The sequence below is a fragment of the Hypoxylon fragiforme genome, assembly GCF_022984875.1.
Source record: "Hypoxylon fragiforme strain CBS 206.31 chromosome Unknown GGS25scaffold_3, whole genome shotgun sequence".
Taxonomy (NCBI): domain Eukaryota; kingdom Fungi; phylum Ascomycota; class Sordariomycetes; order Xylariales; family Hypoxylaceae; genus Hypoxylon; species Hypoxylon fragiforme.
In genome coordinates, this window is record NW_026054758.1 from 1 (window position 1) to 26,616 (window position 26,616).

The 26,616-nt window shown below is 45.7% G+C and overlaps 14 protein-coding genes across 14 annotated transcripts; 6 read left to right on the top strand and 8 right to left on the bottom strand.

Moving 5' to 3' along the window:
- The first annotated feature begins 1,399 nt into the window (after nt 1-1,399).
- GGS25DRAFT_155308 (uncharacterized protein) lies at nt 1,400-2,379 on the top strand. The gene is made up of 3 exons (XM_049256442.1): nt 1,400-1,654; nt 1,718-1,873; nt 1,934-2,379. The coding sequence occupies exons 1-3, from the start codon at nt 1,508-1,510 to the stop codon at nt 2,252-2,254; spliced, it is 624 nt and encodes a 207-aa protein (XP_049118382.1). The 5' UTR covers nt 1,400-1,507; the 3' UTR covers nt 2,255-2,379.
- A 4-nt stretch (nt 2,380-2,383) lies between these two features.
- Nucleotides 2,384-3,453, bottom strand: GGS25DRAFT_479031 (calcineurin-like phosphoesterase). The gene has a single exon (XM_049259991.1). The coding sequence runs from the start codon at nt 3,269-3,271 to the stop codon at nt 2,468-2,470; it is 804 nt and encodes a 267-aa protein (XP_049118383.1). The 5' UTR covers nt 3,272-3,453; the 3' UTR covers nt 2,384-2,467.
- A 619-nt stretch (nt 3,454-4,072) lies between these two features.
- GGS25DRAFT_518912 (uncharacterized protein) lies at nt 4,073-4,885 on the top strand (the record flags this gene model as incomplete). The annotated part of the gene is made up of 2 exons (XM_049263617.1): nt 4,073-4,210; nt 4,268-4,885. 2 exons carry the CDS (start codon nt 4,073-4,075, stop codon nt 4,883-4,885), a joined length of 756 nt encoding a protein of 251 aa, XP_049118384.1.
- Nucleotides 4,886-5,371: 486 nt separating this feature from the next.
- Nucleotides 5,372-6,526, bottom strand: GGS25DRAFT_518913 (uncharacterized protein; the record flags this gene model as incomplete). The annotated part of the gene is made up of 1 exon (XM_049263618.1): nt 5,372-6,526. The coding sequence occupies one exon, from the start codon at nt 6,524-6,526 to the stop codon at nt 5,372-5,374; it is 1,155 nt and encodes a 384-aa protein (XP_049118385.1).
- A 589-nt stretch (nt 6,527-7,115) lies between these two features.
- Nucleotides 7,116-10,452, bottom strand: GGS25DRAFT_155349 (uncharacterized protein). The gene has a single exon (XM_049256443.1). It carries the CDS (start codon nt 10,016-10,018, stop codon nt 7,265-7,267), a length of 2,754 nt encoding a protein of 917 aa, XP_049118386.1. The 5' UTR covers nt 10,019-10,452; the 3' UTR covers nt 7,116-7,264.
- Nucleotides 10,453-10,639: 187 nt separating this feature from the next.
- Nucleotides 10,640-11,769, top strand: GGS25DRAFT_479036 (3-oxo-5-alpha-steroid 4-dehydrogenase). Its single transcript, XM_049259992.1, has 2 exons — nt 10,640-10,834; nt 10,892-11,769. Exons 1-2 carry the CDS (start codon nt 10,754-10,756, stop codon nt 11,666-11,668), a joined length of 858 nt encoding a protein of 285 aa, XP_049118387.1. The 5' UTR covers nt 10,640-10,753; the 3' UTR covers nt 11,669-11,769.
- Nucleotides 11,770-11,943: 174 nt separating this feature from the next.
- On the top strand, nt 11,944-12,832 carry GGS25DRAFT_529604 (histidine phosphatase superfamily; the record flags this gene model as incomplete). The annotated part of the gene is made up of 1 exon (XM_049265301.1): nt 11,944-12,832. Exon 1 carries the CDS (start codon nt 12,023-12,025, stop codon nt 12,830-12,832), a length of 810 nt encoding a protein of 269 aa, XP_049118388.1. The 5' UTR covers nt 11,944-12,022.
- Nucleotides 12,833-12,886: 54 nt separating this feature from the next.
- On the bottom strand, nt 12,887-14,983 carry GGS25DRAFT_479039 (glycoside hydrolase family 128 protein). The gene is made up of 5 exons (XM_049259993.1): nt 14,343-14,983; nt 14,135-14,287; nt 13,500-14,083; nt 13,302-13,420; nt 12,887-13,238 (listed from the first exon to the last, which is right to left on the bottom strand). The coding sequence occupies exons 1-5, from the start codon at nt 14,538-14,540 to the stop codon at nt 13,114-13,116; spliced, it is 1,179 nt and encodes a 392-aa protein (XP_049118389.1). The 5' UTR covers nt 14,541-14,983; the 3' UTR covers nt 12,887-13,113.
- Nucleotides 14,984-15,594: 611 nt separating this feature from the next.
- On the top strand, nt 15,595-17,608 carry GGS25DRAFT_479041 (uncharacterized protein). The gene is made up of 3 exons (XM_049259994.1): nt 15,595-16,529; nt 16,588-16,669; nt 16,723-17,608. The coding sequence occupies exons 1-3, from the start codon at nt 16,039-16,041 to the stop codon at nt 17,449-17,451; spliced, it is 1,302 nt and encodes a 433-aa protein (XP_049118390.1). The 5' UTR covers nt 15,595-16,038; the 3' UTR covers nt 17,452-17,608.
- Nucleotides 17,609-18,100: 492 nt separating this feature from the next.
- GGS25DRAFT_513179 (uncharacterized protein) lies at nt 18,101-19,257 on the bottom strand (the record flags this gene model as incomplete). Its single annotated transcript, XM_049262856.1, has 3 exons — nt 18,101-18,536; nt 18,595-18,767; nt 18,841-19,257. 3 exons carry the CDS (start codon nt 19,255-19,257, stop codon nt 18,101-18,103), a joined length of 1,026 nt encoding a protein of 341 aa, XP_049118391.1.
- A 1,057-nt stretch (nt 19,258-20,314) lies between these two features.
- Nucleotides 20,315-20,932, bottom strand: GGS25DRAFT_155415 (uncharacterized protein). Its single transcript, XM_049256445.1, has one exon. The coding sequence runs from the start codon at nt 20,818-20,820 to the stop codon at nt 20,398-20,400; it is 423 nt and encodes a 140-aa protein (XP_049118392.1). The 5' UTR covers nt 20,821-20,932; the 3' UTR covers nt 20,315-20,397.
- On the bottom strand, nt 20,933-22,681 carry GGS25DRAFT_155414 (uncharacterized protein). The gene is made up of 2 exons (XM_049256444.1): nt 22,550-22,681; nt 20,933-22,496 (listed from the first exon to the last, which is right to left on the bottom strand). The coding sequence occupies exon 2, from the start codon at nt 22,413-22,415 to the stop codon at nt 21,045-21,047; it is 1,371 nt and encodes a 456-aa protein (XP_049118393.1). The 5' UTR covers nt 22,416-22,496; nt 22,550-22,681; the 3' UTR covers nt 20,933-21,044.
- A 691-nt stretch (nt 22,682-23,372) lies between these two features.
- GGS25DRAFT_155435 (ARP2/3 complex 21 kDa subunit) lies at nt 23,373-24,378 on the top strand. Its single transcript, XM_049256447.1, has 3 exons — nt 23,373-23,511; nt 23,579-23,974; nt 24,076-24,378. The coding sequence occupies exons 1-3, from the start codon at nt 23,506-23,508 to the stop codon at nt 24,253-24,255; spliced, it is 582 nt and encodes a 193-aa protein (XP_049118394.1). The 5' UTR covers nt 23,373-23,505; the 3' UTR covers nt 24,256-24,378.
- GGS25DRAFT_155430 (Gcd10p family-domain-containing protein) lies at nt 24,378-26,616 on the bottom strand. Its single transcript, XM_049256446.1, has 2 exons — nt 26,399-26,616; nt 24,378-26,280 (listed from the first exon to the last, which is right to left on the bottom strand). The coding sequence occupies exons 1-2, from the start codon at nt 26,509-26,511 to the stop codon at nt 24,501-24,503; spliced, it is 1,893 nt and encodes a 630-aa protein (XP_049118395.1). The 5' UTR covers nt 26,512-26,616; the 3' UTR covers nt 24,378-24,500.

Sequence of the window (26,616 nt, forward strand, 5' to 3'; positions counted from 1 at the left end):
CCTAACCCTAACCCTAACCCTAACCCTAACCCTAACCCTAACCCTAACCCTAACCCTAACCCTAACCCTAACCCTAACCCTAACCCTAACCCTAACCCTAACCCTAACCCTAACCCTAACCCTAACCCTAACCCTAACCCTAACCCTAACCCTAACCCTAACCCTGGTTGATGATCAGTTGTCAAAATCATCGATTGTGAAAAGGAGGGAAAGAGCGAAGCTCCTGACCTCTCAGGCTAACTATATATCCATCGACAAATAAGGTTCATCCATAACTACGGCAGTAGCTGTGAAGGTATGCCCATACGGCAGTAACCATGGATAGTTCATCCATGTCGTAACATCTAAAATCAAGACATATAAGCTATGGATGGCCTTGGAATAATGTATAAAAAGGGGTATGTAGTGGCTGTTAACCCTCCTCCTTTACCGGAGCCCACCGGCTGCAAGGACTAGGTAAATGGGAAAGGCATCCATAGGGGTCCCTTTTATACCGAGCTCTTCCTACGAACTCGCCCCTGAGTTGGCCTTTGATTCAACCCGCACAGTACACCATTTTGCCGGTGGGTAAGTTCAACTCATCGTTCCTGACGCACCAGGGGAACCGTCTCCAGGAAAGCATGTCCATTAATAGGAATACGGAATGGGGAGGGGACCTCTAGGTAAGAGATCTGATTGGCCCTGATGTCGTCTTCGTCGAAGGAAGATAGAACTGCACCTCCAAGAAGACTCCGTGCTCCAGCAGTGGTCTCAGACTTTTGAAGGCTACCAAGTTGGTCAAGGGGGGGTCACAAAGTGGTCCTACGAAGGAGCAAGGGATAAATTCCGTTTGCAAACGTTTCAATTGCCTTTGTTGCTGAGATGGTAGGCTGAGTTCATAGATTGTATGCATCCCATATTTGCTAGGTTGACTTTCAATGTGCTTACGTTGCGATCGTAATATCTTAATGTATATTACCTTGAGTTTTAGCCACTTAAGATATTTAACAGCTCGTCGATTACAACCAACGGAACCATGTTAAAGGGTTTATCAATATAGTTAGGTTGGGCTAAGCCATAACAGGACAGCTGTTAGCTAGTTATAACTTACCATCATTTAAAGATGTTGCAGGTGCCTCAAGCACCATTGGCTCCACTAGAGCCATACGGTTATATGTTGGCACTCCGCCACTATAGTTAGGAATCAAGTAAGCTTTCTTCTATTCCTCTTCTTCTTGGTTGCAGCAAAGCTGCAACAAAAGAGCTAACCTGATATCCTCGATAATGAGGCATGTTAGTTATATAATGTAAACTCGGAGCCCTTTGAGGTCGTGTGACCAACCTTACATGGGAGAATTTCAACTATTGCTTATTAAATATGCATATATCGTGGCTATCATAAATAGCAATGTACCCTACAAGACATTGGGGGGAGGGAGGGAGTTCATTCCAGCATCTTCTAATCTCACTTAAATGGTTTATTGCCATTAATCATATCATTTATAACGTCATTTAGATCTAAGGAAAAATGCCACCATCTTTAGCCGAGGTCCAGGACGCTGCGAGAGATGTAATTCGAATCATGAAAACTGTTCCCAGTCTATCAAGGGCCCAAATTGCCGTAATTGGCGGAATGGCTGTATGGAACTATATACCCAAGGGACGCTCTACCGAGGTTAGATGCCTAATGACTTACATATATTCAAACTAAAATCGAAAGCAACTCACTCATTCATAGCATATTGATTTCTACATAAGCTTAGATGGACCAAAGAGTGTTAAACCGATACTATTAGCACTAGACAACAGTCCATTCGTCGAAAAAGCCCAGTGGTTCTATTATGTAAATTCTGATAACACCTGGATTCAAATAGACTTCGTTGGGAGTTTCCAGGTAAGTATCATGGCCGAAAATAAGCTAATAACGTGGACTGAATATTTAACTATTATATAGGCTCCCCACGCCCCAAAGGATTCCATGATAATTAAAGACATCCCTGATGGAAATATTCCTTACCTCAAAAGGATCGATCTCATAGTTTATAAGATATACTCATGCGGTCTCCGTAGTGACACCGCGAAAAGTCAAATCGATGCCATGGATGCGGAAACTCTCTTGAAAAAGGAGGTCGAGTCTAATGGACGCGTCGTACTTCAAGGTACTCAACTATCGCATGTCCACAACAGCCTACCCGCTATTCTTCAATACAGTAACAACGACAAGAAGTGGTGGATGATAAACCTCGGTCTTGTGGAATCTGTTGAAAGTACTTAAGAATATGCTGGCCAAACCTCTGGTACCTAGTAGCTCATCTTTTGGATTTGGTGGATTTGGTGGAAGCTGATATTATTAGGTTACTGATATGATTATTTCACATATTCTTAATCTAATGATACATTTTATGCATATGTTTTATTATATTTGAGCTTATATTTGGACTTTAACTTGTTAGATAGTGATTATGCTCCTATTTTCTATGGTGCAAACTCATAAACAAATTACTCTATTAACATTAAACCCGTGTGAGCTGCCCAGGTACCCTTTCTGGTTTGTATAAACCCTCTTGTTAGTTTCTGTGTCTACATAGTCGCAGTTATAATGAGTATGCCCAAATGCCCAAAGTTTCACGTCGTTACTACGCCAGCAATACTGATCGCTGAGATCGGTCGAAAACCCGGCGGACCTTTTGCTTTGGCGGTGCTGTGCTTCTACACTCCTTTCATCCCGCGTTGGACTATGGTGTGTGAAAATGACGATTTTTCTCCCAGAACCGTGTATTTCTTCAACATGATTGTTTAACCATTCAAGCTCGCCATCATGCTCTGCGCTATGTTGTTCAACCGTCCAGTTTTCGATATGGTAGAAGTCGTTCAAGCCAAAACTAACGTCATCTGTAGAATCCGAGGGGACCTTAGAAAAGAGTGTGCAACCCAAGATTGTCAAATCGGCTCCATTATCGATATCATATCTTCTCTTGTCGAGAAAGACGAACTCGCCAATATAGGACTGGGTTTCTCGCTCTCGACGTACTTGTTGTTCGAAACGGAGTATAACTTGCTTGGTACACTCCCAGCTTGAATAATAAGGCTCATGATTACCTAATAGGAAAAACACAACGCTAAAGTTGGTGAGCTGTCTTTTCAAGAATGCGAGAAAGCGTTCTTCGTGCTTCTTAACACAACCGATATCACCCAGCAAGGCGAGATACGGCGCATGAGGAGTGATCTTAAAGTCGTCATATGTATTATAAGCCTCCAAGTGAAGGTCGGAAAGTATTTGAATTGCTTCCATTGTCGAGATGAGAAAATTTACTTGATGGTTCCAAGGCGGGGTCACACGAAAAGAACAAAAATGAAAAATAAGTACGGACTAAAGTAAGCAGAGGCTGCAGTAGAGGCTGCAGAGCCCTTATGTGGTTAACTGGTAACTAATTGGCAGAACTAAAATTTGGTGTGGGTGGCCCGAGCGCCTCATCCGTGATGCGTTTTAAGAAGTTACCCCTGATACTATTATCCACATATAGGGCTGACACAAACTGACAGGAGGAACCAACGGTGGCCGAGTAACCACCCTGGAATAATGTACGCTGGACACGATCTCATTTAGAGAAGATAACGGGAACAGTTAGAGCATCATCATATATGCCACTTAAGGTTCGATATGTAGGATACGCTGGAACGGACGTGACCCTTCTTTTCCTAGGCATAGGAATAGAATTTCATGTATAATAATTAACGAATGGGATTCAACCATTTAGTTGTTAGTTGTGTTTGGTTAGGATAATGTCTTAAATAAGGAACTTTGGGTCGTTTTCTTACGCTGTATGATATTTATATTCTCTCCTTAAAAACACCAACACCAACAACAGTAAAAGACTGTCAATTTATTTCTAAAAGACGGTTTATAAATATCAAGTTATCTGTTTAATGTAAGCTTAGTCCGTACTAATATACTTGGACATATTCGAGGTCTCGACAGTTTTTCTCGACGTTTATTTTCACCATTATAGATTACATACAAGACTTATTCAACCCCGATTGTCAACCCCGATTATCTACCTTTTTATGCTTTTCATTAGAAAATACTCTAGCCATGGCTCAACTAAAAGTAGATACACATGATCAAGATTTCGTCAAGTCTATCTCTCAATTATTGTCAGATGCCGGCGTACCTTCAGTTTTATGGGGTGATTATCTCCTTACTGTGTACGGAGTACCGTCTGTCATAGGGGTATAAATTAGCCATCTATATTCGATTAATGTGATGGTTCATACTAACTAAGTGTAGGGAATCGATTTCATTATCCCTGATGAAAAGCTCCCAGCCGCCGTGGCCGCGCTGAAAAGATCTAATCTAAGAAGATGCCCGGACCCTAGATTATGCGCTGTATCTCGTGAGGATACACCACAACCAGCCCCATCTTTCCATATGCATATTGGAACGTCGGAATTGGATGTTTCTATACGAGCGCGTTCTAAAACCCTATGGTTTATTCCACCTGTTCCTGAGAATTTATATAGCGATACTAGGCCACAAGATTCGCGCTACATTTTCGCTTCTGATGATTCTATCCTTCCACCTCCTAGACATGGCAGGGGTCGCGGTGCCTTCTCAAAAGAGGGGTTTCCTGTTGTCGTCCCGACTGCACACACCATGCTTGAGGCGTACATGCGCCTATCGATTGCACATCGGGACGAATATGGCGGCTTTTACATCAGTATGATGGCATATGTTGCCCAGTACATCGATGCGGACGGACTCTTGAACGATACAAAGCTACCGGAATCATGCCGTGAATTCTGGCATGATTTCAAACTCGGCCAGCGAAGAACTAGGGAAATGATGGATGAACTCCAGAACTACTTTGACAACGAAAGTACGGGGGAAAGACGTGGTGGTCGGTAGTCAATCACAGTATTGCTTAACATCTTGGTATGGTCGAATAGACTAAAACATCACCGACAGCTTCTAACAGGATAGTCTAGGCAATATGAAAGTATTATATGGCAATGTTTCAATCGCGCCACCCATTGAAAAGCGACTACGAACTGGCATAGTTGAAGATGGAAGCCGTGAAGTTCTTCGGCCTGCAGTAGTGCTGAGTGCTCACCGCGCCGTTGTTCTGCCCACCCTACTTACCTCAGTTAATCATGAGGATATATTAAGCTACCTTGCGCGTCAATCTGACCTAGCTTCAATAGGTACCTGGTTTTTCGGGCTGGATATCTGGTATTATCCATAAGCAGTTGTGTGTGCGGAAAGGGGGGATCACGTGACCTCACATTACTGCAATTCATATCATATTTGACTTTCAAATTATGAAGTTATCGCTGGGTTATGGGTTAATTAATGAGATGAATTATGATACAATTTATTCAAACCGACGCTCCTTTAGAAATCCTTTAGCCACTCATCATCTCCCGTCTCACCATACCCGTCACCGGGCTCCATAGCGAGTAACTCTTCCATAACATCATCGTCAACAACGTAAGTCGGACCTTTCTTTTTCCTTCCAGGGGAAACGATTTCAGCTTTCCCAGTTAAATCCACGTTCATGTTTAAAGTCCGCCACGAGAACCACTCGTTAGCAACCTGAGCTAACCTGCTATCTGGGTAGTCACCTATGACGATGACGTACACGCCGCGTCTCCTTGCCGATTTTACCATGTCGCAAAAGTCAGAGTCGTCTGAAATGATAATGGATACGACGTTTTCATTTTCCCGGATGACTGTACCGAATCGACCTTTGAGCATCGCGTCAGCTGCCTGAGGTGTTTGCTTGACTACTCGAACCAGAACGCCGGCCCTTTCCAAACTTTGAAAGACCTTGTGCTCGTTTTCGGGAAACTTGATCTTCATGTGAGCCGTTCTGCGTTTTTGAATCTCTTTCAACAATGTCGTCCTTTTTTTGCTGCTTTTAGTGGTGCGAATATGAGTCCATTTCTTTTTCAGTTCCCGAGCATGAAGCTGGTCATAATGCTTATTCATTTTTTCCATTGTGGGGGACTTTGCTCCGCACACGGGACACCTATATGGCTCGGACGGCTTGTATAAACCCTTTGCTTCGTCTTGCATAAATGCCTGTCGTTCCTTTTTCAATTCGATCGCGGCAAGTGGTAACCCCCTAAAAGCAACGACATTCGCCATAGCTGAATACTCTACGATCTTCCCTCGGCTCGCACCGAAAGAGCGGATTGCGTTAGCAAGAGTCTCGGGGAGGATGTAAGGCCTTTTATTGTCTAGATCCCAGAGTATTGCTACATTTTTCTTTGCTGTCGCTTTCCTTGATGGATCATTGCCTGAGGTTGTTGATGCTGGACAAATGTCCCCAACATTTTTTTCCGGAGAGATGTTTTCTGTCGTAGTTACCTCGGGTATAGTCTGAGCCGTGCTTGAAATTCCACGGAATTGGAATTGGCAACCTGGACGATGACCTGAGATGTGTCGAGCATGAGTCTGAAATTGTGATTGGAACTTTCCATGCCTATGATTGCGGAGATACCTCACGAACTGGTGGAGCAGTGGACTTAGTCTATCGGGCGGCATTTCAGCCAATATGAAGTAGAAATGAAGTAGAATGTAAAGAATGATAGGGTTAATATCATGGATTATCATGTATCATGCGCCTTTTCAACAACATTGAATGTGTCTAAGTACCTAGGGTAGTTACTATGTACGCATTTGCATTCGTATAGTTCAAACATTTTTTTTTCTTACCTAACCCTGGGCCCACTGTGTGTGGAGTCTAAACTTGTTGCTCGCACGGAGCACGGAGGCACGGTACCTCGTGCTAAACTACCTAACCTAGGTGACACCGTGACAGACAGTCTCTATTAGCTGCTATCCCCAATCGTGAAATCTCTATCGACGGCTATCAGCATTATACAGAATACGACATCTACGCACCAATACACTGAGTTGATATTTCTTACTCGAAAGTCTGCAATATTGATTTTATGTTCCCTGGCTAAGAACTTTAAATGCTAGATACCTTCGTGCTATACTCTTTCTCCAAATCCTACAGTCCTATTCTCAATTACATGCCTTAGAATGCCTTCGTGTCTCCGTTATTGTATCTACTCGGTTGAGTGATACCCATAAAATAATACAATCATCGAGTCTTACCCCCAAGTCGTGCCTAATGATATGAAATAACGGTCATCAACATCCAATAACGCCCATTTTCGCTGTTGATATCCTAACATACGCCCCGCCTCTCCCATTTGTTACTCCTGTTGCTAATGTACAACGCATCTAACGTAACTTATATTTGTGCGACGCATCTCACATCACGATGCAATCTTTCTCCCTTCCGCCACCAGCCTGTGCCGAGGCGCCACTTGCGGGAAGAGGAGGACCCCCAGGACGTCCCCTTCCGGACATGCTAGAGCTGACATTGCTTTGCCCCGTTGTTGCAGACCGCTGGTGAGACGTTGCGTTCCGTGGACTGCTCTCAGGATGACTCGGGTGACCTGCAGGAGGTACGTATGGTGTCGTTTTGGAGGCTTGCTCGTAACTAGGAGGTGCATCGTCTACATTATTATCTCCCGGCCTATGTGTAGCAGAGACCGGAGGGATCAATGATCTGACCTGTTGAACTGGCCTACTTGCACTAGCAACTGTGCTGGTAGAATGGTTTGCCGAACTTCCCCTAACAGGTGGTATCGGGGCGCTGCCGCGACCTTGGTTTCCGCGGATGGGAGTACCTTGCCGTCCTTGCTGTTCTATGAATTGCTCCGATAGCTGGCTTTCGCGACGACGAGCGGCTTGCTCAGAACGATGTCGCTCCTCTTCTTCCTCTTGGAGTTGCAAGGCTAATGCTAAATCCCTGTCCTCCTGTTCGTGCTTCGGCGAGAGTGATGTGCTTGGATCCGGTTCGCTTTTCCCAGGATTTTGAGAATGCCGAGGTTGGACAACTTGCCACTCGGTGTCATGAGCACTAGCACTACTACTAGCATTTCTGTTCGATCCCTCGCCTGCATACCATGCACCTGTATTGGCCCCGGATGGCCGCTGTTGTTGGGGACCACTAACTATGCGAAAATCCCCGGAGAAGAACTCAGTACACTCGCCTCTAACATCGACGAGTGATTCCCAGACAATTTCATCATGCGTATAATAGCCAGCGTCTGTAACTAAGGTGAAAAGCTTCTTAGTTTGGGGGTGCCTGTACAAGGTGGAAAAGTGATCGTTGCGAAACAGTATGGCCACTCTTCCAGGGGGGATCGCATGAGCAATGACTTCGAGACCCCAAGGCGTCAGTTGCGTGGCAGATATTTCGAGAAAGGATTTTATGATGATGATATCTTGGTAAAGTTGTTGTTCTTGTTCAGTAAGACCAGTATCAGAATTGCTTAATTTATACTCAAGCTCTTCTTCTCGAAATAATATACTCTGCACATCATCATAGGAGGATGCCTGTCGGGTGAAGGAATCATACGCGGGGTCTTCTTTGGGAGGCAGCCAGCCATGAATCAGAGGAATAGAAAAGGTGGCATATAGCATCATATCTCGGGTGGTCTCAAAGGTTCCAGGGCTGTAACTAGGGGAGGAAGTCAGGGGGTCTTGGCTGTCAGGCACAAATCGTGGGTTGACATTCATGCCAGTATGAAGACTCTTGAGAAATGAGTACAGTTCAGTCATATCTGGCAAAGAAACCTCCGGGTTCGTATGACGATGAGTCATCAGCTCATCAAAAACAGCTTCGAGGAGAAAATTCAAGCTGATCTGCTCACGAGACCTCAAGGTCTCGACTAAATTGGAGTTCGCCTGGTTAGCAGGCGTTGTCAATGTGAGCGCATTGACAAGGGCAACAAGGGGGCAAGGCCCATTGGCATTTTGTACTAGTATGGGTGATTTGCGTGGGTTCCCGGATGCCGCCATGTCGAGCCAATGAATGTTCTTGATCTGATATGTTTCTGATTTACTCGTGACGCTTGACGAAAGGGGTCTTGACGATTGTGCCACCAGATCTTCCTTTGTTACTCGCCGAGGTGGGAGCGATGGCGGCACTTCCACTGTGGCTGAAGCTGATGCGCTGGCCTTCTTGAATTTACCGTCGCTTCCATCCGTGAGATTTTCCCGCGTGCTTGTCTTCGACAAGTTTGTAGATACAGTTTCCTGCATAGGTTCGTGATCGATTAGGTTCCAGTCATCAACTGTCTGCGATTGAATCTGCGAAGCGTGTACATCTGGCTTTTCCCCCATGTTTCTTGATTCGATAGCGCTTCGCGCATGCTGATTGACACACATACGTTCGGTCTCATCGGAGGCTCTCGGTAAAGATGAGGGAGAAGATTTTGGAGGAGATGTATGGACCCAAGGCTGAAGTTGTTCGGTGTTCAAAGGTAACCTAGTTGGAGAATCTAAGGCTGGATTTGAAGTAGGGTCCCTCGATAGCACTCCTGAGTCCCACACATTGCTTTTAGGCTCATGATCGGACAAGGGTAAAGCTGGGTGTGGACCATTGGAGATCTCGTTGAGTGCCGGCTGCCAAGGGTTTGTGCTTGTTCCTGGTTCGGAGATGTGTAGGTTGGAGAGAGAATCGGTCGGTATGGACGGTGGGGGCGCGTTCGTGGGTGGTACGGATAAAGCGTCCGTATTCTGATTATCCTGACTAAAATCTACAGGTACAGGTTTTCTTTTGAATGGATTCGTCTCGGAGCGGGAGCGTAAGGGCTCAACTAATCTTGGCATATTCTCCTCACTCAATTGGAGGTCATCTGCGGTAGCTGCATTATCCGTTCTTCTGCAGTCTCCTAGGAGGTTTTCTTCTTCCTGATGGTGGCTCGGGGGGTTGGAGGTGGGGTTAGATCGAGATACTTCTGACACAACCCGAGATGCATTTTCGCTCCCCGGAGCGCTTATAGGACCACGGTATGGCTGATTCATCTCATCCCTCTCGTGTACCTTTTCAAATTCTAGTTCTGAATCGCTAGCAGGCCATAGCTCCTCTCTCACGCCTTGTAAATTGACCGGGGGTGCAGAGGGAGAGGTGTCTTCTGAGTTATCAGTGGGAAGCGGCTTTCGTGCAACCATGGTGGTATTTCGGTTAGGTAAATACGGCCGAGTGACGCGATACTGTGGATATGACAAGACTCCGCGCTTCCCGTGTACTTCATTCAAGTCGAGGGGATTGAACAGCCAAATTGACGAAGCACGAATATTCTTTTAATGTGATAGGTAGTATTTATCAAGGCCTAGATTGCGTCATAGCCGTGAGAAAGGTGATAATTGGCTCCGAATATACCTGGAAGCGAACGACAGCGTGATCGGGAATGCAGCAAACACTTTGAGGAACGGTTCAAAGGGGGGGCTTTTAGCGGGTATTGAATGATCGTTGTACAGGGCGGCGGGTTTACAGAGATGAGGGCAAGAAAGGTCACGTAGACAGGCTGACGAGTATGTAATGACTAGTACCTAGGCAACGTTAGCAATACAAGGGCCGGGAAGCAAACAGTGGGCCAATGGCGTCAGTCATCCACATGGACTGGAGGATTTAAGTTAAATGTATTACTATTGTACCTAGTATATGCAGGGGTATTGTGGCGGTGCTATGTACAATAACCTACTCGGGAGTAGCACTGGTTCCTAACCGGATATTTAGCTTTGCCGCTATCCGCTCCGAGTATTAGTGGGTATCTATTTCAACTTCCATCAATTACATACATACTACCATAATCCCTGAGAGTAGGTACCGACTAACCTTGGAGACATCTGGACTTACCAAAGCACAAACTGTTTACATCAATCTTAACCTCTGAATCATTCATCATGGTCATTGTACAAGACTGGCTCCCTGCGAGCCAACAAAACTATGAAAAGGTCTTATTTTGGTGGAAGATGTACCCTCTGGTGTGCTTTGACTGACTACAATCAATTTACGTTTAGGGTGAAGCTGACATCTCACAGTTAGCCTCAGCGCAATGGCTTGTTTCATGGTACGGCATGGGAAAGACTTCAGTTCAAAGTAGGCTCAACCTACCCGGAAGAATCGCTTGGATAACCATGGAGATGCCTGGCTTCACAACCCTCCTATACATTATGAGCACACTTCCAGCCCAGCAAGGCATTGCAGAACTACCTTGGCAGAACAAAGTGCTCGCTGGCTTATTTGTCATTCACTATACATATCGCGCCGTTATATTCCCTATCATACAGCCTTCTATGTCCCCCATTCATATTTTGGTATGGTGCAATGCCGTACTCTTCCAACTTTCGAATGCAACTTGCATAGGCAGCTGGTTGGCAGCATATGGCCCAACCACTCAAGAGGAGTGGGAGGCACAGAATTGGTCTGTCTTACGATTCTCTGTTGGCCTCGTCATCTTCTACGTTGGACTCACGGCCAATTACTTCTGTGATGAGGAGCTTCGGGAGATACGTAGGAGCGAGTTACGTCGTCAGTCCAGACTAAAGAGAAATGGAAAATCGATCGAAAAGCATTACGAGGTTCCTCGAAATGGGCTGTTCAAATACATGCTCTACCCTCACTACTTCATGGAGTGGGTGGAGTGGCTAGGATATTGGATTTCTTCCGGTATTACCTGCGCTCCAGCGAGGTGCTTCTTGCTAAACGAGTTTTTCGCCATGCTGCCTCGTGCTGTTGCTGGGAGGGAGTGGTATAGGAATAGGTTTGGGGAGGAAAAGATTAAGGGGAAATATGTTATCATCCCCGGCATTTACTAGCCAAGGAAGACGTATATCGCCCAACTTGGCAGAGTACGTAGCAATTTTAAAGCCTGTTCATAATACATAATGTTATTTGAATATAATGAATTACTTTGTTGGTGAAAACATAGGATAATAAATTCTCTTTGTCTAAACGATAGTAGCCTTAGTTCGGCATACAACTTGAAAGATGTCCGTAAAGAGAAATGATCACCACGAAACAATCAATTAGTTAAGAAAGTAGTCGTTCTATATAAAAATTTTATATGTAATCAAAACTACCCAGGAATACGTTTTAGCCCTAACTCGATAGTTTCGCATCTTACGAAGTATTAACCATTTCTAAAGAGATAGAATCTTATAACTATCACAATGCCGATTTATATTCACGTTATCCGTCACGCGCAGGGTTTACACAATGCTCTTAATACCAAAGGTGGTTGGCAGTATAAAGATCCGTACCTAACAAGTTTGGGGCTTCAGCAATGTGCTGACGTCCAACGTGACTTCCCTTTCAAGCCTCAAGCTATCATCGCTTCTCCTATGAAGCGCGCAATTGAAACTTCCATTTTATGTTTCTCGGGTTTCGTAGCAGAAGGTCTCCCGATAGCGCTATTGCCAACGCTTCAAGAAGCTGGAAATTCGCCATGTAATGTCGGGTCGCCTCTCTCAGAGTTGGTGGAGGAATTTAAAAAGGCCATTGACCCTGATATGCATAATGTGGCTGAGGACTGGTGTAAGGGTAAAGGGATTGAAGATGATGGGCAGCTTAAAGAACGTGCTCGCTTGGCTAGAATTGCCATCCGAGCAAAAGGTTTAAACCTTGAAGGCTACGCCAAAGATATCCACATATGTGTTACCAGTCACGGTGATTTTATCCCGTATCTAGTTAATGATTTAAACGCTGGTATGTTTAATAATGCTGAGTGGAGATCTTACGAGTTTTCGGATCCAACGTATCAAAGCAATCAAGCTCAATTGAAGGAAACCGAATGGAGCAAAACCCGTCGGTCGTCGCAGCCTACCCTAGGTGCTAAACTTCCTCCAGCTCTGATTAGTCTACAACGAAGACTATACCAGGATTTTGTTGCTCGACAAAAGAAGGCCACTGAATCGGGCAGTCTTTCGGAGGTCCTTCGTATTCCTACAGCTCCAAGCTTCCCATTTCTCTTGCGCCCATAGTACGCAGAAAGATAATTAATCAAAATACCTACCTAGGTACCTAGTAGGTAGGAATGGAGTTTCAAGAATAGTTATATTTCAAGTGCTATATGATTTTATTTGACTTAAATGATTGACCAATAACATAACTAAAAAATGAGCGAGTGTCGTCTACATAACCTATAAAAACAGAGAAAGGAATACACATAATTGTAATTCGACAATTCGTCGACAGAAGGCCCGATTTGCCGTTTTATCGAGTTTTCCCCAGAGAGGACCAAGGCCACGATACAACAAAATGGTCAGTACGGCTTTTGTCCAGTAAAGTTTCCAGGCGGAGAGTATCTGCCAACAACATAAACGCCACCTTTAGCATCCTTAGCCCACCCCAGTCCAATCTTGGTAGTGGACTTCCACACGCATTGAGCTTGATGATGGAACATATGTTAGCCTCATTACAAAAAGACGGTGCAGCCCCGGGATTACTTACTATAATGTCCATATGAACCAAAATCCCCCTGTCCGATAGGTTCGCCATGGTAGTTTTTTTCTTCTCCAATCCACATCTCTGTAGCCATGACCATGGGTGTGTCCTTCGAGTCGGAAGCCCTGTGGTTACGACCGCTTAGGTTAGTCTCTTGATTGTATTATGCTGCTATACGATAACTGCAATGAGATATTATCTTACCCTGCAAGGTTCTCGCCCTGATTCGGTCTTTGGTCACCCGTTGAATGCTCTAGCTTTCCAGTCTGCACTAGGTGCTTTGCGTAGTCTTCGGCATACTTTGCAAGCTGGTTGTCCCACGCAAGGGGGCCAACACCCTTTGACTTCCGCTTCTCATTATGAATGTTCAAAGCCTGCTGCTGGTCAGGGTCGAGAGCAGCGGCAGCAATGAAGTCCTCGTTGATGTTCACGGAAACCTCGGGGTCTTCAAAGATGGCAGCCCCGGGATCTTGTGCTACGCCCCCCCCAGTCTTTGTCTCTATTGAGTTGTTGTCCGGTACATTCAATGCATTGACAGCTACATCCGTCTTTCCGGGTGCCTTGATGGGCTGCTGATTGACGTACATCTTTCCCAATTCTGTAAAGTTTCCTGCTCCATCCATGAGCTGGGCAGCTGGGCTGACGAAGTCGTCGGCAACCTTGCGTTGGAAGTCGAAGAGTCCATATTCAAATACCCATTCCTGTGTGTCCAACCAATTGCAGATCTTGACAGTGAATGCCACAACAGCATTATAGTCTCGGTCGATGCATGCGATCTCAGTGACCATCTTTTATATCGTTAGCAATAAACTGACCTTTTTGTTTGCCGTTATACTTACAACTTTTTGTTTAGGCCACTTGTTGTGCATGTCCTGAATGTACTTAATGGCCTCATCAGGGTTCTTTGAATAGTAGTGCAAGCAGAGGAAATCCGGTGGTTCGCTTGCGACAAGTGACATAAACTTCTCGATCCATTTACGACCATTCTCATCCTGGTAAGATGATTAGCGTGGCTTAATCATCAATAGAAGGGTTTTCTTGACATACAGAGGCAACCGCGGGCGAACCAAGCTTCTTTCCCTTGCTCTTCCTTAGGGGCAGCATCTGCTTGTACCAGATATCTCTTGCCTGCTCGGGACTTATTCCGGCACGCTCGGGTTCATTGAAGAAGAGAATAATGGGGTATTTAGTATCCTGAATCATATTCCAGTCGTTGCCCGATGTGCTCTGAAGGACGCGGACCATAGGCCGGAATGGCGCTCGATCCTTGAGCTCAGGGGGAACCCAGGCATTCCAATTTACCACAGAGGCAACTGGGCTCTTATCACCAAAGGGGACTTGGTTGATCTTATCAGGGATACCGGGATTTTCTGGACTACCTGTGTTGGTCCAATCCCAAAGAATTTGACGTTTCTTGATAACCGTTTTGATTTAAATTTGATGGGACTAAAGAGCTTGGTATATGGGGTCTGATAGTTTGATTCATGTGCTTGCTAACTTGCTAAGACACTGAGGATATGGCTTTTATATATACTTCTTCAGTACCTACACAGCAACTTCATCGCAAAAGTGAATAAACATGTTACATCTGGCTTAGATGGAGCGTAGGATACCTTATGCTGACATGAAAAGCTTGACGTAAACCGTACGCCGTTTGGGCTAACAGGAACTACGTGGTAGGTACCAGGTAATCAAACGCACATGTGCCGTCCCTAGGACGAACCAATCCAAATGCTGTAATATATTTATTGAATATTCAATAGTCTTACCTAATACTCGAAAATGATAGGTGTTCATGTAGCGCTTCACGCCTGGCTACCGCCTAAAAAACAAAGACCTAGTGCTGACCTCAGTATATTACGTATTGTGTTGACTGGATTTCCTATTTGGTTGCTCGAAGAGCTTGGTATTGCCTACTTACATAACTATTGCCATTCCCGTAGGAAATATTTGAAATTGTGTCAAGCTGTTGGCTGACTTGATTTCCTTCATCCATAAGTCATAGACTTGCTACCTGCCAAATCTGGACAAACTCAACCTAGGGCAACATGACAGGATACGACAAGGAATTACAGCTCAGCCTCGAGAACAGCCATTCTAAATCAATATGAATATTTACATCGCTATGTCGTATCCATAAGATAAGATACTACCTTGGATTTGCAATCCAGGGGGGCATAGTTGGCCACGAGAAACTTCCACAATGGAATAAAACAGTGTGCTAGCCCCCAGAGACGAGTATATACGTCATCTATCACTCATCACCAGAACTTTTGTATCTTCAATAAAACTGATAGATTCTCCAACAACTTAGTTTATTGGATCTCGAGTTAGGTCAGCTTAGTTATCACAAATAATCCTTCGGGGCGTAGCCTCGTTCTTATGACCATGTTGTCATGATATTAAATCTCGTGACAATGAAATAATGTGTATGGTGGCTTGATTATAGACGTAGGACTTCAATTGGCCTTGTTCTTCTTGTGATAACAGCCAATTTCGGCTTCATGTAAGTATGGCTGTGTTGGTCAGCTTTCAATTGGCAGCGGTTAACAACAGAGTAATCGTGACATACCAGGCTGTACTTTTCATGCCTGTCATGTTAGACAAGCAGCAACATGTATACCTCGGGGGCCTCAGGCGTCGAAGTATAAAATACCCCATGTCTCCGGCTTAAACGCGTCTTCATATAATCAAGCAAAGTGATAATCAACAGTCAAGTGCCTAGCAGTTATAATCAGCAAATATGCATTATCTCAAGATCTACAACAGATCTAATCACCCTCAGAGATTCCAATGTCATGGATACTATAACGACAAAGATGTGACGATTAATGCAAACAGCGAAATCAGCATCGAGGCCCCTGATGGTAGTAAAGGTGCAATCATTGCAGTCCACGACGACATCATTGGCGAGCAATGTGAAATCAACAAGGCCGGCTGGCAGGGGAATGACTTTATCGATATCAGCAACATTGTCGGCGCCGGCGGCAATATGACCTGCCAGCAGATTGGCGACCCTCCAGGAAAGTTTAAAGGTCACGAAACCTTTATGCAAGCATGCAACCAGGCCTATCATAAACTCCCGCAGGACAAGAAGAACCAGCTCCGTGGCCACGTGTTTTTGGATGGCAACGGTAATGTCAAGCGCATCGGCCCCCCGAAGGAATTTCAGCCACTGGAGGAATTTGTAAGGACTTTCGCAAATGGTCGGACTTACATTGGTGTCGGTGCTTGGTACGTCGTGGCTGCTCTGTAACTCGCCATATGCCAGCTTGTTACTAATTATCCTCAGGGGACCAAACACTGGAAATCCGGCAGACAATGAGCAGAGTAAGGCCGGAAACGGCAGCAAAGATATCCGTATTGTCTATAGTGTAAGGCTGAACCCCAAATTAGTAACTATGTTTGTGTTCTGAACATGCGATAGGACGGAAACGCTGCCCCTGACCCCAATAAACCATTCACGGGCCAATCGGTTGATTCAGCCACAGTTAACATGCTAAGTTTGGCGAATAGCGATGATTTCGCGATCAAGGATGCCAATGGAATCGAAGAAAATGGAACCGCTACACTGATGGTAGTGAATGAGCTTGGCCCTGGTATTCAACTAACCAACAAGTCGGGTAAGAAGAACACTTACTACTTCTACGACAATTACTGGAATGGCAATGGCGAGGCAGGTGCCAACTTCGACCACCCGTTGAAGCACGTCGAATTGGGGCCCAACCAGACTGTCCACGTGCCTCTAGATTTGAAATTCAAGGGTCGTGTCCAGCGGGGAGACCAACTACCGGCTACCTGGGGCGAATTTCAAGTCAAGGCAGCAGACGATGGACGCGCCCATGGTGACATCTCGCTCCAGCAAGGGTGTGATGGCGCAGCCACTGTCGCGTCAACAGATGGAACCAATGTGTCGAATGGGTTCGAGAAGGACATTCTAAAGGATGCACCTGGAGCGGCAGTTGAGAAGAAGCCCAATGGCGAAAAGGCCCTTGCAAGCACCGAGGGTAATTGGAAAGGTCCTGGCAACCAGGCTGCAACGGATTGGGAATATAAGCAACTTGGCTCTACGAGGGCTTACATTAAAGGTGGATCTGGAGTTCCAGATGTGGCCAGCAAGAACAACTGCCTTCACTTTACCTTTTTCGTGCCTTAGATACAGTCTTTTGGGTCATCTTCTCGGGTTTTCACGGTTTAAATATGGAATGGTAAGACCTCTCTGGTAGAATGGTCGTTGGAACACTCTTTTCAATGCAATGATAATTAAGTAGACATAGCTAGATAGATATATAACATTCACTTGTTCACCTGCAGTAACAAAACCATAGATTTCTTTATAAGTCCATTCTGCGTACTCCGTTTGCATACTCGTTAATGCACGAAATAGACACTTCCACCTTAACTGTAACTTATGTGCCCGGGTTGAGAGTTTCAGTTCCTTCCTAACTATGAGGTTTCTAGGCGCTCCGAGATTCAGACGTGTTACATAAATGAGTTAACGAATAGTTATGTTGGCTAATTAGGTACGTTGCTGAAAGAGAAGTTAAAACAACATAAAAGGGGCGGGGTTCGGATTGATCAACTTCGGCAGGCAGTCATATACCTACCTAGTAGGTACGCGTATGAAATGTTGTGCTCTGATCAATAACCATCATAATGAAAGGAGTTTACATGTACTGGTAGCTACCTAGGTAACAGGGATACTTTATAGACCTCATCCGTCAAATTTGAAAGCCCAATGTATAAGTAAGTGGGCATCTATCCCATCGGGCTATCCCCTATAACAGTGATAGCATATACCTTAGCTACATGCCTTGCCCGGGAAGCGCGTCTAGCCACCCTTCAGTATCTTCCGTAACGGTATTTCTCACCGCGCACGCATTCATCTCTGCTACAGTCTGCGTTTTCAGCACGCCCTGCACCCCCGGACTTCCGCACCCGTGAAACATGCACGTATCATTCATAGCACGCTGCAAGGAATCTCCTTTCCAGCCGAAAACGTAGTCCGCGTGTGTGCCATACCCTTTACTGTCCATGTAGGACCAGACAAAAGGCTGTGAACCATCCCGAGGCCACATGTTATTGAATGCCGTGGTGTTCCACATTGTTTCATACGCAAGTTGTGGCGTCCGGACAGGGTGCGAGTCAGGACAGGCACCCGCCTCGACGAACCCGCCTTTGGTGGTTGAATACATATGAGATTGATGATCGGGGCTATCGAGATTCTTCCCGTCCCAACATCTGAATGTACCTAGTGTTAGTAAATGATAGACTCGTTGACTTGAAGAGCACTACGAACGCAGGAAAGTGATGTATTGCCATAATGCCGCCAGGACAAGGTTCCCGGGGGAAATCGGGAGTCTCGTAGCCTCGGGTCAGCGGTGTCTGCAAACAGGTATATCGAAGCCCTGGCTGAGATTTTGCGCCTTCAAAGCTGTCCACCGTAGGACTCCCCACGGTCATGCGGAACCCCTAGGTCCATATAAACGTAAGTTAACTTATGTTTTCATTACTTGACCCTTAGATCCTAGGCGTCATGACTTACGGGTTGAAAAGCGGTGATAAATTGGTCACCGTTGCTACTGAAGTCCTTCTGCGTATAGTAGATCGTCATCCCACCTTTAATGTTTCGATCATCACGGCCCTCTGTACCCAACTGGGCGTTTGGGTACTGTGGAACCCGCTTATAAGAACCATTCTCATGCCTGAAGTACATAACTGCCGTCCAGTAATTGGAAAAGTCTTCCGAGTAAACGCACGTCGTACAAGTGCCCTTCTCTCCTATATCCCCCTCCATAGTCGCGTTGAAAGCATTTCCACCAACAATCTGATGAACGTGTGCTGAAGGAATTTTGCCTGGCTCAACAAGGGGGTCAAGCCGTTGTAAAGACACGGACGCGCAGCCGAACCGGAGAGCAGCCTGGGAAAGCCCGGTGAAGGGTAACAAATAGATAACCTTCATTTTGTACCTAGTAGATCAACTGCGGGTTTGATATCTTCAGGAGGGGCCTTTGGCAGTCTCTTACGATGTGCCCATGTTATATACCCGAGTAACATAATTTTGAGTCGTTGCCTCCTGTCTTTCATAGGCTAGAACTTGCCGCGGGAAGGTTATCTAGTATGTATGAAATGATTTGAGGGCAATTAGCCGTCTTATCTCAATAATAACCCTGATTTAGGGCCTATAGTAAATGGCGCCTTAAATTGGTGTCATATGAAATGGCCTATTGTATTCCAGATATAGATGAGCGGGTAAAGTATGTTCAGCTCAAACATCACTGCCGATACACCAAGGTAAATTAAAATTTCCGTAAATATGACGACTAACAAGTGTACCTAGGTGGATAATCTTTTGCGCGGTATCTGATTGAGACTCATCTGAATTGTCTCCAAGGATAACATTACAACCTGGCTTCTGTATGGCACAGGTTGCGGGAGATATTCTACATTATATTTATTGACCACCAGATATCCTTCTGTAATTGTCAAAACACTCCTGAATAGCTTGAGGGCCACGTTGTTTAATTATTTTCAATCTGTCAACTTCATTTAAGGCCGCCAATGTCTGTAATGCTAACATACTTCGAAAAAGATACCTTGGCCGAATTCTTGATGCCTGATTTCACTTTGAGGAGTTTAATGTCCAGTGACGAATCAATAACATTTGAGTCGTTTATTTACAGTTATCATTGATCATTTTAGGGGGGTCATTAACAGTTACAAAAAACGACTGCCCCTTTTAACCGATGATAAAGTGGACTGGAACAAATTCCATACCCACATAGGTACCTAGGTACCGAAATAGGGGCTTCTGGTATAATGACAAGTACATAACTAAGTATTAAAATTAGCAAGTTTATGGCGATGGAGGGCTGCAAATTTATCCATTATAAGGCGATAAGCCCCATCTTCGTAATTATTTACTAGGGTAGATAGGTATGTACTTATACGAACTCCAACTATGGGCGTGATGCAACAAATTCAACAGCAACTCATTCACAGTCGGGATCAAAAGACATGTTTTCCCAACCTTGGAACCTACACAACTCTTGTATAACCAAATACAGTTCTACTCGGCGCTATGCACACCGTAAATTATTACTCACATCTTATCATCAGGGGTAACAATATCTATAATCATCACACTCCATCCAAGCCTGAGGAAAATCCAAAAATTGGGAACCTGTATGAACCGAATGTTTGAGACATGAGGCAGACAGACTGTGCGAGACGCGTCATATATGTTTTTGAGACCTCGTAGTTCTTCGTCATGCTGATAGAGAAGAACTACTATATAGTTAGATATCAAAACAACCTCGGAAATTATAATGAGTGCAGACTGCAAACTCAAATACAATGGGTATCCCCCCTTCAGATCAAACCCAAGCCAGTAAGCCTTTCGTATCGTCATGATCATCATCATGCAGTAGTAATATCTGCATAAATTCCAGACTACCATTTCACTTGATAGGGTGTTGGTAAGCTCATCCATCTTGCACAGCTGTTGAACAAAGCCCTCCTTCATCTGTAATTGACCTGGGCAGTTGCATTTGCATTTGCCTGGAGTCGAGTCTTGGGTAACTAATGACTTTCCCGAACACGAAGGAGCCGAGCTGGTTAAGAATCATGATGTGCCCTGCTGCGATAGTACCTATAGTCGCGTTGCCGGCTCATTGTGTGCCTGCCCATGTTTCAGTAACCCATCGAAGTATATCCCGCAGACTCCGTTGGATGGTCGGGGACATTGCATCATCGGACAACGCCAATCCTACCTTCCTCTAGACACCTCCGTTTTGCTAATAGTTCGCTTGGGTAATCGTGAGAGTCACGATCCTCAGAAAAGCTCGCATTAAACACTTCGGAAAGGATTTCTCGCTTATGTTTAGGCGAAGTGACTTGTGGCACTATAGGGGTTACTAATTCTCTGTTGGCAAGCTCTTTAAAAACAGTAGTCATCTCTTTCTCACGAACTCCGCTTCCGTCATCAGAATCAGATTGGGGCTTTTCGAAAGTATTAATGTGGAACTCGTCAAAATCGCCAACGATGTCTTTACCGAGGGCTTGTCCAAGGCGCTCTTTGAGGCCTAGAATCGGCCATACAGGCACATGCTGATATCGGATTATGACTCGTAAATCACCAAGTGGCGTCTGAGCGGGCTCATGAAATAAGGTCAATAGTGCTATGGGCACAACACAAGAATAGACGATGAAAGTGGCTTCTGCTTCGGATGTCACCAAGATGCGAACCGGAATGTTCTTTGGCGCAAAGCCTTCTTGCGTAGAAATGCTTGCATATGCATGCTGTTGAGCCATGGCGAGAGCAATGGCAAGAATGTACTGATCTTCCAGGGGCTTTTGAGGGATGAGCTTTCGCGAACGCAATTGGTGGAGTTGCTGGATTGGGATGTTCGGCGAGCCATCAGGGCAAAGCTGGATCCGGTAACACTTCCGTCTAACATGGTTAAGATAGTCTAAATTCAAGTAGCCTAGCACTGGTGTATCAAAAGGAGCTCTGATGATCCCATTCTCAGACTTGCTAGCGAAGGAGCTTTCGGACGCGTTTGAACCGTAGGTGGAAGTCGAAGAAACGGAATGAAGGGTCGGCAGATCCGATAGGTCAGATTCACAGGCTTTCTTCCACATGGCTTGACAGCGAACTGCGCATGTATACTGTTTACCCCCACACCAAATGGTGAGATCTGATGCCATTGGAGAGAATCGACCCGGAAATGCAGTTTCTAGGACGTTCCTTACTGCTTGAGTCTTCATGAGGGCAATGATGCCCGGACCCATGATGGTGTCAATGTCTCTACCCATATCAATAATCTCCCGAGGTGCCCGATATGATAGCGGGCGTATTCGGGACGAGACAGAGCCCGAAGGTATTGGCGTGGCCTGCGGAGGTAGCTGCACAAAGTGACACCCCAATAGCTGCTTATGAAGCTCTGTCCAGCCAATTGGAAGGACGTAGAGCGGGATTGTCGCGTGATCATGTAGAATGTCATACAACGAGCCAATTTCGGGCGAGATTGGCTTGCGGTATTCAGTAAGGCGGCGTAGTCGCTTGCACTCCACCTTCTCCTCAGCAGGACTTGCCATGCGTGATCTCTTAAAGGACATGACTACGACTGTGTGTGATGCCTGTGATACCTATGACACCTGTGATGCCTGCTTGATCTAGAGCATATGCTGCTTAAGTAGCTAGGGTGTTAGTCAATATTGTACATTGTGGGATAATAGAGGTATGTACATACAGTTAGGTGAAAAGATGCTTGCTTAAGATGCGATGAAATCCTTGAGGTAGGCTAGAGTAATGCAGGGTGCTGTGACAATGGAAGGATGCGCCACAAAAGACTGATAGGAATGATTGCCTAGGTAGGTAACTAGTAGCGAGTGACACTTGACGATCCGATAGATAGATAGATAATAAGTTCAGGTTATATATTTAAAGTACTAAATTGTACAAGAATTTGTGCATCCGTGCTGAATCGCCAAAGAATAATGATAGCAAAAAGCGCTACAAAGGCGCACAGAGATAAAAGAAAGGAACTTTGGAATTGATGGCGTGGAGATGAAGTTGGACGGGTGTTGCAACAATCCTAATAGTTACTTGGCGGTACAATGAGTGGCGAAGAATGATGAGCGAACTGCAGTACAAAGGGAATACGCGTTAGGAGGGGTTCTGGCTCTTTATTTGTATGCATCTCACCACAAACGTGGTAATCAAAGTCTGGATCCACTAAAGTACCGTCACCACAGTCACGCGAATTCAGGTGACCTTTTTATTTTAAAGTCTGTTCTAATTTGGACAAGGCTAGGCTGCAACTGTTTGAATGACTTCCCGAGTTTGAAGGTAGGTACCGCCAAAGCATCTATAGCCAATCGGAGCTCGTAAATACCAAGTCCACTCAGATCCACCGCCAAAGCAATCCATGTACGGCATAACTAGGTAGTTAGTAGTTACATAATAGCTACCGATATTTACCCGCGGAGAGTGACGTTTCCCAGCACTAACAACATTGAATGTCGACTCCAGAGTCCAGCCTCCAACTACATAGGTACCTAATCAACGTACCCCACACCATACATAGTACTAGGTACTCCTTCTCAAATCCCAACATTGAAGATACCGAGAGCTCCTCTCTCAAGACATCCTTTTTCAGCATAATCGAGCTACTTACCTTACCTCGCGACGCCTACCTCATACAAGATGCCGGTGTGTACATACATTCAAACGTCCGCTACTAATCGTTTACATGGAGTCCGCTAACGCAAAGTAATAGGCCTACAATTCCATGTTTAATAACGATCCTAACATCCCACGCCTCGTTGGTAACCTCCCGCTTCTACCCCTCCGCACGAAAACCCGTGGTCCAGCATACGTGCTCCCACAGTCGAATCCGCCACTCCCTGCGAATGAAAGCCCAGACCCGGACTCGGAATCGTACGACATTCTAGACGAAGTGATCTCACTTTTCCGCGCCAATACATTCTTCCGCAATTTCGAGATTCAGGGCCCGGCCGACCGCCTCTTAATCTACGGCATCCTGTTTGTGAGCGAGTGTCTCGGCAAGATCCGCCCTCAGCACTCTTTAAGAGATGCTACAAAGGAGGTTCTGAACACCGCCCTCGATCTCAACTTTGCTATTCCGGGAGACCCTGGATTCCCCTTGAATCAGGTTCGTTTCAGCCGACTTTCTTTGTTTCTTCTCTTTTTGGCTCTCTTGTAACCCTAAGGTATGGCTTAGTTGTTGAGTAGCGAAGATCTAATCATGCGTAGATATACGAACCTCCTCGAGACAGGCAAGATGCCGAGCAATTACGGCAGTATTTGTCTCAGGTACGGCAGGAACTGGCCGCGCGGTTACTAGCGAGAGTTTACGATGAGGAAGGAGATGGAAAGCCGAGCAAGTGGTGGCTGAGTTTCACAAAGAGAAAGTTCATGGGAAAGGCATTGTAACTGAGATGATACATTGGCCAGTAGATATACAGGATTTTGGGGTGGAGATCCCGAAGATGCTGAGAAAACAGAACGGCTAAGAAGGTTTATGCAGAGTGCGTTGTAATGCATAAAATCCGAATGAAGTACTCCCCGCGGGAATATCTATCTCCAGTCCAGATGACTTGAAGAATGAGATTAGTTATAGTCAAAGCAACAAAATCATGTCTCGACACCAGCGTGAATACTAGGTAGTCATGTATCTATTATTTACTCGAACCCTCTTCTTTCGTTTCATCAAGCTTCCTCTTCCTGGTACGTGCCTTGCCCCTGGCTTCCACCTTGCCTTCTGCGGGCTTCACTTTACAGGCCGTAAAGACATAACCCTCCGCACCACCTTTACTCGTCATCAGAGGGTGTGTTCGTCCTGGAAGGACTTGCCATTTCCGAACACGGCTTGTTTGGATAGAAGCTGCTAGTACAAGGGATGGGTTCAGCGGGAACTCTTCACACCCGGCCCATTGTTCTAGCTCTTCCAAACTTTTGCCTATTGCTTCTTCCGGTGGGGTCGCCACCCATGCTCCCCGGCGTGCAATGCTATAACAGTCAACCAACGCAGTCAGGGGCTCGATCGACTGAGAGTAAATAGCAATCGGTGCCCCGCCGGCAAGTAATGGCACAGCATAACGCATAATGGATATGGGATCCATCGTGCTCGCAACAACTAGCCCAGAAAACTCCCCCTTCCGTGTTGTATCTACGACATGTCGAATTCTGGCCCAACGTCGTCGTTTGCGATGGTAGGTGCCTCGGCGGTTAGCTTTCCATGAACGAAGCATTTCAGGGGACATGCTTGGCATTTCTGAAGCGTAGGTCGGATCTGACATCGGTTCAATGAGCTGCAGCCATGATATTGTCATGAGATGTCTGGATAGAGGGTGGTGCGGGGATGGTGTGGGGTTTGTAATGTCGAAACCGAAGTCACGAAGCAAGGCCAAGTTGGGCTGTTGATTAGCGTGAATAACGGTAAGCGTATTGGATTGCGCCAATGGTGTGAGCAAGTCGTCCAATCGTGTCTTGTTGTCGTCTTGCGATGCTAAAGTCATCTCGGGCTCCTCCACTACCACCTTGATGTCGCCCTGAGGGCCGCTCATTTTCGGTGACAACTCATCTGAGTTGGACGTGGCATTTTCATTGATCAATGCTTTTCTTTTTGCCACCTTTGAATACGCTAGGTTACTTTCTCCTGCAGACTGGATGTTCTCCGGTGGGTACAGTAAGCCCATTCGTTCTGCCATAGCCGCTACCAGCAGACCACCTGTATCGTCTACAACTAGCCATCGACCTGAGGGCATTTGAACATCCCCTTCTTTATCGCCGTTGGGTTCGAGTTCTTGGGCACTTTGGTCTTCGCATCGATCCTCTCCACCAAAATGGACATTAGCCCAGCACCCCAGCAAAGCTATCATCTCTTCTCTCATATCCAGAATCTTGCTTGGTTCCTTCGCTTCCAGCTGCCACTGAGCAAGCATGGGTACATCCATGGGCAGCACAGAGAACCTTCGTATGTACTTTTTCGTCTTGAGTAGCTTGTATTTGGCCAGTGAATACTCCGTCTTCTGTTCGATGGCAGTGTGTGACACCATCAACTTCGCAATTAAGTCTCTACCTGCATCCGTACCATCCTTCTTGAGGGCCTCAATCTCTTCAGTGCTCAGCGTTTGCCGTGCCGAGGCATTGAGCTCTGCGCGGTCGGTCTTAGCAACAACGGCGCCGGATTCAGGATCAACGAGTGAGTATTCGACCGCAGATTGGACAGCATTTTCAGTGTACTCGTTATCGTTTGTTATGAGAGATTCACCTCCGAGAGGGGTAGTCGATGTCGTAGGCGATAGAATATCATGGTATAACTCGCTGGCGGGCACGATACGCAGTCGATTAAAATCCTCTCCAGACCTTTGATCTTGTAATTCGTAGGTCAAGTTGAATGGCCGGTGGATGATTAGATTACTTGGGAAAGATCCGTATTTCCCAAGAGAAATAGTTCTGAGGGGCGGAAACCGTTAACTTATACATCTATGTGCGCGGACTTTTTTTTTGGATACATGGTACCTACTGTGTAGGTGTTCGGTGTGTGCAGTAGTTAGAGGATTAATTGACATACGTGTTTGGGGTGATTTGGAGCACACGGATCTGCCCAGAGGGCAACTTGAGACCAACCCAAGCATGCGGTTGAACTAAAGATTGCATATTGACTTTGTTGCAATCTTGTCGCATGCAGCCTTTGTTGCAAGGGACTTTCAATGAGCGATGAACTTGAAGGTTCGCAAATGCAAATTTTAGACGGCAAAAAGTTGGAGGACCTAGTTAACTAATGTGGGG